Below are 10470 nucleotides of genomic sequence, written 5' to 3' on the forward strand. Positions count from 1 at the left end.
TTTCTAAGCTAAAACTTGCTAAGTTTGCTAACGTTATGTTTGGTGCTTAAAAGAAAAAAGAGAGGAAAAAGAAAAAAGGAAGTGTGGTAGAGATTGTACAACTGTTTATCGTTTATTGTACAACTTTTCTTTAGATTCCAGCAACCTGAGTACAAGAGGGGGTGTTAAGATATTCATTGTGTGTACTCATGTTGTACAGTGTTTAACTGCATTATGGTTACTGTGGTTTAACAGAGACAGTATTTTAGTTGTCACCACAAGGAGGCACTGTTTCATTGTAAGAGCACGGATGCTGCGTCATCACGCCCCTAAAAAAAAAAAAGTAGACCACAACGAAAATGGCACCCATGAGAAAAGTTTTGCCGCGTGTTGATGAGGAATAAAGTTCCCAAAATATTAAGGACATTTTTGCCTCCGTCGTCATTTTCCTTCGAGTTGATCGCTGTCGATGCTGCAATACTCAACACTCGTCCGTCCACACGTAAACGCAAAAAAAGAGTTTCAAAAATCTCAGTTTTCGGTGATTCGAAACACGGTTTACGTGTGGACGAAACAGCTGCGTTTTTCAAAAATACCCGTGTAGGTGCGTAAAAGAGTTAGTAGTTTATTTTATTACTACCTGTAATTTATTGCAGATTACTTGTATTTGCTTAATTGTTTACTAAATGTTTGAGGTGTGAAATAAACCGCAATGGAGCAAAATATGTGTGTGTGTGGTTGGAGGATGTGTTTGTGCGCGCGAACATTTTTCTTGTAAAACAAAGGGGGGCCCAGCAAAAAAAAAAAAGTTTGGGAGCCGCTGATCTAAGTGCATGATGATAATGCTTGACATGTGACACTCAGAGGTTTAGGCTTCAAATTTCCTCATGATGTACACAAAGGAAATCATTCAAATTTCATCAGGCACAGATGAGTGGGTCTCTTCTGCTCTATCTTGGACTGTAAGGACATTTTTAATTGCAAGTTGGAGACTGATCACTTGGATAATGCCAAGAGTTCTCAGGTCAATGAAGCAGTTTTTGAGAATATGACTTTTTTTTCATTAGGGTCGAACTATAAAGAATTTCCTGTATAAATAAATGTACCAAGAACTCTTGTAAGGAGTGTAGACTGTTACACTTGCAACTGAGTATTTATTTATAATGACAGGCAGATCATCGGTTTACAGCATGTCACTTTAAACAGGAGATCATTATGACAAAAAGTAGTTACATGGTTTTTGTGACAGTTTACAATATAAATGATAGGTTTGTAGCATAAACCTATTCGCTGGAACGTTAAGGACAATTTAATTACACAGCAAAGCAAGACACGAGTAGGCAAAGTTCTTCATGTTTCTCGTGCACGGGAGAGAACCGGACAAACGCCGTTCCTTCGCTTGACCCCAGTTGTTCTCGCCCGCTCCCCCGTAACACTGCTCTTTTATTGAGGTTACATGAATATGCATAGGTTCATTAACATATGACGTCTACATACAAACAAAGAGTACCTTGCCTGTGTGTGTGTGTGTGTGTGTGTGTGTGTGTGTGTGTGTGTGTGTGTGTGTGACCCCATAAAGACTTCCCTAACCCTGCTGGTCTGGAAGTCCAGCAGTTCATTTAAACAAAAGGCACTTAGACTAAAACAGATATAGCTACATTTATCCTACCATAAAACAATAAGACAAGGTACGACCTCTCCCATGCTCCCAGAGTGCTCTGGAATGCACACAAAGTTTGCAGACTATTAAGGATCAAACCTCTACCAATCTAAACTAATTATAAAACTCTAAGCATATATGACAATCAACAATACAAATCTAACAATAAATGCTCTGGTTTGTTGGATTAGATTTTAATATTTAGAAATATTATCATTAAGACCAGTTTATAAGTGTAAGTGCACAAAGACAAAAATATTGCAAAGATAAAAAATAAACAGCAAATATGAAAACCAAAACTAACATCGTTTCTGACATCCAACAACAAAAGTGCAACAATGGAGTAATGAAGCAATAATAAAGAAAGTAAGTAAATATGATATCACTGAATCAGGCAGTCAAAAGGAAACTATATTTACTTTAGTGAATATCAGATATTGCCAATTTTTTGCTGGTTACAACAATGTTTGTTTGTTTTTTTTGTTTGTTGTTTTTCTATTAGTTGAACTTTTGCCAGTAAAAAAAAAAAAGAGCCAGTGACACACATCAGAAATCTTATTTAAAACAAACAAAATTATATGTCTCATTGTCTCTCTGACTGACCCACTCATACTGTCCTCCACTCTGCATGCCCACAGCCCTGCCACAATCCTCAGTCTTTCCCTCTCTGCTCCACTTCTCATAGCAGACCAGCTTGTCATTGACCCAGAACCACAGATCCAGAGTGCAGGAGTAGCGCAGGCCGAGCCAGACAAAAGGACTCGAGGCATTCTTGGCTTTGTCTTGGACCCATCCCTGCTCTTGAAGGTTAGTGATGGAGACCAGTCCTCTGTGAGACTCTCTGCAGTAATCCAAGGCCTCCTCCCAGGTCTTGTTTTCTTTGATCAGGATCAGTTTATCTGCCATAAAGAAAAAACAACACATTCAGTTGAATCTAGTGAGCTGTAAACATGAGAAACTCTCTGCGCTGTTGATTTTGTTCCAATTTAAAAAAACAAAAACTACATGAAGCTTGTGTGTTACTCTGCCCTCAGTAGAAACCAGTATAATAACAATAATGAACTTTGTGCAGACAGGTCGACAACATCCTGAAATATTTATGTGTTTTTAAACTTTTAGGAATCCAAAACAACTTCTCTCCATATTTACAGACAACAGAGACTTTAAAACGTTGGTTGAACATAAAAGTAGCTGAAAGTTATCCCACAGATATTTAAAGTCATCTGACTGTTAACTAAGTGTGTTCATGTTCATGAGATTAATTCAGCAAACATGCAGATGTAGGTGGAGAAAAAATATACAACATGTTCAGCTGGATCTTGTCAGTGATTCCAGTGATCCTCCTTTTAGAGAAAACCAGTCAGACACATGTTGATAAAAACTCACCATCATAACAGAAGAAGGGTTTTTCTTTGTCACATTCATCAGAGCTCCATTTTCCTGATCTGTTTAACAGAGTCATAGCACATGTCTTGTTGCTTTGTTCATCATTGAATAACTGCATATCCCAGTATCTGAAAGAGAAATCACTCCTATCTGACCACCTCCAGCTGTCTCTGAACAGACTGACCCATGCGGTAAACGTAGTCGTAATCAGGGCCTTCATTTCTTCTCCATCTACCTGATTGAGTCCACTGGCCAAGTCAGTGTGATGGTATCTGCAGTAGTTCTGAGCCTGTGTCCAGTTCTTCTTCTCCTCAATCAAATACAATGTTTTATTGTCTTTCTTCATTTCTGTAAAACAAACAGAAAAACACACAAAGACATCCCTCAATAAATTTTCTTGTGAAATTCTGTCTGTCTCTATCTTCTTAATTTAGTATTATGATATTCCATTATATTTTTATATCATGATATTATAATAATTTTTAATATTATTCACATCTCCTCACCATCGTAGCAGAAGAACCACATAGTACTGTCACATGAAACATCTACCAGCTTTTTATCTCCATTATCGTATCTTTTCCTCCCACAGTTTCCAGGCAGTTCTCTAGTAGTTCTTCCTTTCAGATTCCAGCTGCTGTCATTTTGAATGTATTCCACTCCTGGCAGAGACCAACGCCACGTCCTGTTTCCACCTGTGTTGTTGTTCAGTCCAATCCAGGCTTCTCCTTGATTCTGTGCAGAGTTACGGAGTCTGCTCATGTCTGTCATGTCAAACACTTTGGCCAGGTCTGTATATTTCTCTCTGCAGTATTTCTGTGCTTCAGACCAGCTCTTGTTTTCTTCAATAAAGTGGTACTCATACAGGCGGCATGTAAAGAGGCAACACTGACCTGAAATACAGAAATATGATATAGAGATTATGAGATTATTGAATTCACTTAAAAAAGTAAAAACAACAAAACGTGTGACGTCATAATCTCATTTTAATTTTAATTAAAAACTGTATATTTGGTGAAACAATCCACTTACCCATCAGAATAAGCAGATACAGACTCCACTGCATCTTTGATCTGACAGATGAAAGTGATGTTTTATTGCTCAAGGAAACAAAGATTTGAACAGAACTTCTTTGATGCACACTTTATGTCAGGAAAGAAAAGATGGATTAAACAGAAAGCTAGATAAAGAAAAAATAGTGTGAACATTATGAACCAGAACAGAAATTAATTCATTTTTAATAATTCAGCAGCTCATGGAGAAGGTAATGAAACCATGAATTTTACTCATCTTGGAAGCTCTTGTCATTGTAAGCTCACAAGTCTTTCCAGTAAACGTCGTGCAAGATAAAAGTTTATTTTTTTTTGTAACACATGACAAAATATTTTAAATATTCTCTACACATCACCTCTGTACTACATACATTAAATATCTTACAGTTTTTAAACTTACATGTGATAATTTCTTCTCTATCCGACGTGTTCATGAAGACAGCTCTCAGGTAAATATTGAAACACAGTATAGAGAGCTCTTTTTGTCCTGGTCAGGATTTGAATATCAAAATAAAAGTCTGACTTTCCCTCTGAATGAATGATCCACTGATGTGAGGGATTTTTAGATTCCAGTTATGAAAGATGTCATTTACATTATGAGAAAGAGAGACAGAGACAGATTCATCATGTGCTTGGTGATATGATGCAGGACTGTTGGCCTACCAGGATAAAATTTCTGCTTCCTACATTTGAGTCATTTTAATAAATTTGACTATTAAGGCACACCGAGTAGCTAACTCTACTTCTGCTTTCGCTCATAAACAAATTCTGTGCTGTGAGTGGGATCCAAACATCATGCTCAGTGAAATGATGTCTATTTTTGTGTAAGGCATACAGACTTTAACACGTGACCATCAGGCAGTGTCATAGAGGCTGAGATCTCTCGGCTCGACTCTGGCCAGAAGTGAAGTGAAAAGATCAACATCCAGTCTTATATGTGATTTATAGATTGTATAGATTAAGGAAATTGTGATTGACAGAACCAAAGTTTTAAAGAGATAGTAATGTCAAAGTGCAAAGTGACTTGCAGAGTGATATCTCATTTTTGAGGGTTCAACTGTGGTCCACAGATGGGGGAGAACTTTTTTTGACTCTACTTAATCTCTTGTGCATTATAACATTAGTGTTGTCATCTTTAGACCTCCATGGGGTCATTGTGGACGTCAAACTTTGACTCATTTTGGATGTTGTTTGTATACTGCCTCTGTAGGCTCTGTATTCACATGTTTCCAGAGGGTGGAGGACATGTTTTCTACATGCTAAGAGTTCATTTTTCTGTAGCTTTGTTTACATCTTTTTATGCGTCCCCAGTTATCATATGTGGCTGAGACAAACAAATGAAGTCATTGGAGAATGATCTGGAACAGCATGGCACAGTACGAAATGGGCTAGATTACAACAGTTATGTGTGAAGGAATGCAGAGAGATCAGCGGACATCTACCACGTAGCGCAGACTCTTGACACTAAGACAAAAGTGAGCAGCTGCTCGGTGGATTTCGCAGACATGTCAAGTTTCTCACAGACAGTTTGTAAAATGATCAACAAAGACTGTTGAGCAGACAGTTCAGCAGACGTGCACAAACCTCACAACCACATTCGTTTCCTCTTACAATCATCAGCTCTCCACAATAAATCAGGAAACTTGTAAAGATGAATCATATATAATTACTATATCTCTTAAACTTATTAAACACATTGTGCTCCTTTTAAAAGCAATTTCAAGAATTTTCTAAACACGTTAATTATTCTCATTTTACATCTTAATGGATTTTAACATTTTTTATATTTCAGTGCATTTTAATTTGTTATGGTCCTTAGTGTTTTCCCGTTTTGTATTATTTATCTTTGATATCATTGTTAGTGCCTAGGGTTTTGGAACATATGAGGCAACATGTTTTCCTCCAGGCAAATCCAAGTGTGTCAGCCCTGTAGGTGATTGGCCAGCTTGAGCCCTGTGGAAAACCGGGAAGCAATGAGTGGCTGATTGAGCTCACCTGCGTCTATAAAAGACTGACTGTGATTCGGCGTGGCTGCTTTAGACTGAGAGCACAGTCCGCCAATTCGGCCCACTTTGTTTTAAACTGTGTGTGTAAAGCCGAGCACTGTCCATTCCCTCTTGCTTGTTCTGGGGAGGTTGGCAAAAGCGGGTTTAACTTTGTACGAATGTGTTTTATTTTATTATATTTTTCTTGTTTGTCTGTACAAATACGTGTGTATATCTACACATATATTCATATTCGTAAATGAAAATACATGTAGACGAGTATATATTGGTTTTCTTTTGTTTGTTTTATTATGTCTGAAATAAATAAAGATACAAATACAAATACAAATACTAGCAAGTCTGGATACTTAAGGTAGAATTTAGTCTATTGTTTCTTTGTTTTGTTTGTTTGTTTTCTTTTTTTTGGGGGGGGGGGGGGGTTGGAGTGACCAATAAACCTGTTTACTTCTATATTCATTTGTACCCCAACAATGAGTTAGTCTACATCATGTTGACAATTCTGTCAAAAATAGTGGAACAATGAAGGCAGAAAAGTACTATCATATCTTAATCCATAATACGTCATGCACAATTCCAGATGCTGTCTGTCCAGAAAGCATCTGCTTGCGATAGTGTTGTGGGTCAGACATTTGATTTGTTTCTGCTTTCTGTTCCTTATATTTTGTGGTATGTCTTCATTTTTTGCTTTGTTTGTTGTTTTGCCTTATGAAATATTTAGCCACAACGAAAAAAAGTTTCCTTCAATCTGTTTCCATAGATTTCATTTTTTCTGTCATGGCCCTAAAATCTTTCAGGAGGTTACACATGTCAGGATAATATTAATTTGTTTCAGTAACTTATCACCACTGTGGCCCATAAATTGTTAAAATTCATTTTCTAAGCTGTTTCAGCACCACTCACTCTCCAGACCTCCCATTAATATGATCAAACTGGCTGTTTGATGCTGTTTAATAATAAACTGTTCTCTTGTCTGCATCTCTGTATCGCTTATCTATCTGTATCTATCTGTACCAGTTGAACTCAGCATAAGAGCAATGAGGAAACAGTAATTCATTTGCTAGCAAAAGAATTGTCAGGATGAGGTCGTGGACGAAAGAAGGAGGACCCAAACGCTGGACTCACGGTGCAGAAATGAAGAGGATTTATTGGAGGGTGAGTGAACTAAGCAGGACAGATGGAGTGACTGGCTGGCTGAAAGACTGGAAGAATGGCTGGCTGACTAACTGAACATACAGACGGAGGGACGACATGAACATCAACATCAATGACACGACATTGGACTGGTTGAACTGAGGGACATAAATACACAGGCTGAGTGATGAGAGATTAGAACCTGGTGAGTACACAGCTGAACATAATGAACTAATGATAAACGGGAAGAGGACGGAACATAATGCACATGGACCAAGACTAACACAATAAAACAGGAAGTGGAACAGGCAGAAGATAAACAGTGAACGTGAACTGAAAATACTGGGTCACCGACCCAGGAACCCTGACAGTACCCCCCCTCCAAAGGCCGGCACCCGACGGCCAAAAGAGAAAGAAAAAAAAAAAAAAACCAGAACAGGGTGGGCGGAGGGGGCCCAGGACGGAGGGACGGAGTCCACACCAAGACAGTTCAGGTGGGCGCCCCCGTGGCCCGTGGCCGAGACGAGACAGTTCAGGTGGGCGCCCCCGTGGCCCGTGGCCGAGACGAGACAGTTCAGGTGGGCGTCCACGCGGCCCGTGGCCGAGACGAGACAGTTCAGGGGGCCGACCGTGCGGACGGCAACAGCACTGGTCCGGGGGCCGACCGCGTGGAAGGCGACGGCGGCGACGTGGGCACAGTTCGGGGGGCCGGCCGCGCGGAAGGCGACGGCGGCGACGTGGGCACAGTTCGGGGGGCCGGCCGTGCGGAAGGCGACGGCGGCGACGTGGGCACAGTTCGGGGGGCCGGCCGTGCGGAAGGCGACGGCGGCCACTCAGGCGAAGAGGGTCTGTGGGCCGCCCACGACGGCGATGGCGCCCGGCCAGTGGCCTAGCCAGCGGTCTAGAAAATGGCCGTTTAGCTCCAGACCCAAACGAGGCTGGGCCAGGCGAGGCTGAAGGCTCTGAGGCTGCAGCAGACGAAGGCTCTGAGGCTGCAGCAGGCTCTGAGGCTGCAGCAGGCTCTGAGGCTGCAGCAGGCTCTGAGGCTGCAGCAGGCTCTGAGGCTGCAGCAGGCTCTGAGGCTGCAGCAGGCTCTGAGGCTGCAGCAGGCTCTGAGGCTGCAGCAGGCTCTGAGGCTGCAGCAGGCTCTGAGGCTGCAGCAGGCTCTGAGGCTGCAGCAGGCTCTGAGGCTGCAGCAGGCTCTGAGGCTGCAGCAGGCTCTGAGGCTGCAGCAGGCTCTGAGGCTGCAGCAGGCTCTGAGGCTGCAGCAGGCTCTGAGGCTGCAGCAGGCTCTGAGGCTGCAGCAGGCTCTGAGGCTGCAGCAGGCTCTGAGGCTGCAGCAGGCTCTGAGGCTGCAGCAGGCTCTGAGGCTGCAGCAGGCTCTGAGGCTGCAGCAGGCTCTGAGGCTGCAGCAGGCTCTGAGGCTGCAGCAGGCTCTGAGGCTGCAGCAGGCTCTGAGGCTGCAGCAGGCTCTGAGGCTGCAGCAGGCTCTGAGGCTGCAGCAGGCTCTGAGGCTGCAGCAGGCTCTGAGGCTGCAGCAGGCTCTGAGGCTGCAGCAGGCTCTGAGGCTGCAGCAGGCTCTGAGGCTGCAGCAGGCTCTGAGGCTGCAGCAGGCTCTGAGGCTGCAGCAGGCTCTGAGGCTGCAGCAGGCTCTGAGGCTGCAGCAGGCTCTGAGGCTGCAGCAGGCTCTGAGGCTGCAGCAGGCTCTGAGGCTGCAGCAGGCTCTGAGGCTGCAGCAGGCTCTGAGGCTGCAGCAGGCTCTGAGGCTGCAGCAGGCTCTGAGGCTGCAGCAGGCTCTGAGGCTGCAGCAGGCTCTGAGGCTGCAGCAGGCTCTGAGGCTGCTGAAGGCTCTGAGGCCGGGCCGGGCGTGGGTGCAGCTGAGGCAGAGGCCGGGCCGGGCGTGGGTGCAGCTGAGGCAGAGGCCGGGCCGGGCGTGGGTGCAGCTGAGGCAGAGGCCGGGCCGGGCGTGGGTGCAGCTGAGGCAGAGGCCGGGCCGGGCGTGGGTGCAGCTGAGGCAGAGGCCGGGCCGGGCGATGCAGGCGCGGAGGCCTCTGGCCGGAGACAGGCCGGGCCAGCGGGTGCGGAAACCCCTGGCTGAGGAGCGGCCGGGCCAGCGGGTGCGGAAACCCCTGGCTGAGGAGCGGCCGGGCCAGCGGGTGCGGAAACCCCTGGCTGAGGAGCGGCCGGGCCAGCGGGTGCGGAAACCCCTGGCTGAGGAGCGGCCGGGCCAGCGGGTGCGGAAACCCCTGGCTGAGGAGCGGCCGGGCCAGCGGGTGCGGAAACCCCTGGCTGAGAAGCAGGAAGGCTCACAGCTGGCTCTGGGTGCTGTGGCTGCAGGTCCGGGAACTGGACGGGATGGTGGACAGGTGACTGGGAAACAGGAGGCGACTGGAGGACAGGTGGAGACTGGGCTACAGGTGACTGGAGGACAGGTGGAGACTGAGCTACAGGTGACTGGAGGACAGGTGGAGACTGAGCTACAGGTGGCTGAACTGACTGGAGGGCAGCAGGAGACTGGACAGCAGGTGAGGGAACTGATTGGACTAAGGAGACTGACGGATAAACAGAGGCCGGTGAGGCTAATGGCTGAGCTAAAGAGTGAGCTAGTGACGGAGATAAAATTACGGCTTGGGCTCGTAAGGCTGGTGCCTGGGCAGGGGACAGTTCAGCTAATCTAACTAGGGATACTGCGAGGGCGTGAAAGGCTGGGTTAGGAGGTGGATGAAGTGGTGAAGTAGCAGCTGAACCGGTTAGCTCTGCCTCGCCTCTAGGGGGGTCAGGCTGGGTTCTGGCCGCCCTCAGCCTAGGTGCTGGGACAGGCACGGGGGGTGGCTGGACACCAGTCACCCCCACCCGAGGAACAGAAGTGAGTGTGGAGGTATACGTGGTCACAGCTGCCCTCATCCTGGGAGCAGGCACAGGTGTGGGTGTCAGCTGACTGATAGGAGTGGAAATGATGACTGGGTGAGTGATACTGACAGGTCTATTGGGATTTATTCTGGTCCTTCTGCCACCACTATTTACAGTTTTTGACTGAACAGTCTTTGGGGGAGCAGAGCAGAAAAAATCCTCCCAGTCCACTTCATCCTCTAGGAGGGAAACGTCCCATGAATCAGAGATGGGTTTACTATTGGTTTGAAGTGGAGAGTCAAATGAGGGTGGAAAACAGTCGCTGGAACTCACCACGGGGAATTGCTGTAAATAGTCCATTTTATGGCGGCGTGTGCGCCGCTTTCTCCGGGAAGAGGAAGCGGCC

The 10470-nt window shown here is 45.4% G+C and overlaps 1 protein-coding gene across 1 annotated transcript; it reads right to left on the reverse strand.

Moving 5' to 3' along the window:
* Positions 1-2194: 2194 nt before the first annotated feature.
* On the reverse strand, positions 2195-4091 carry LOC146636086 (C-type mannose receptor 2-like). Its single transcript, XM_085350701.1, has 4 exons — positions 4058-4091; positions 3532-3918; positions 3026-3373; positions 2195-2538 (listed from the first exon to the last, which is right to left on the reverse strand). Exons 1-4 carry the CDS (start codon positions 4089-4091, stop codon positions 2195-2197), a joined length of 1113 nt encoding a protein of 370 aa, XP_085206827.1.
* Between the last annotated feature and the right edge of the window lie 6379 nt (positions 4092-10470).

Source organism: Diplotaxodon limnothrissa, linkage group LG3 (genome assembly GCF_057381915.1).
Source record: "Diplotaxodon limnothrissa isolate DT_005_m linkage group LG3, D_limnothrissa_male_GT1.1, whole genome shotgun sequence".
Classification (NCBI taxonomy): Eukaryota; Metazoa; Chordata; class Actinopteri; order Cichliformes; family Cichlidae; genus Diplotaxodon; species Diplotaxodon limnothrissa.

Excerpts from the sequence above, each read along its gene's own strand:
- LOC146636086 (XM_085350701.1), bottom strand. The coding sequence starts at position 4,091 with ATGCAGTGGAGTCTGTATCTGCTTATTCTGATGG. Across the intron at positions 3,919-4,057 it reads GTATCTGCTTATTCTGATGG|GTCAGTGTTGCCTCTTTACA; the intron begins GTAAGTGGATTG and ends TCTGTATTTCAG. Across the intron at positions 2,539-3,025 it reads ACCCTTCTTCTGTTATGATG|ATAAACTGATCCTGATCAAA; the intron begins GTGAGTTTTTAT and ends TCTTTATGGCAG.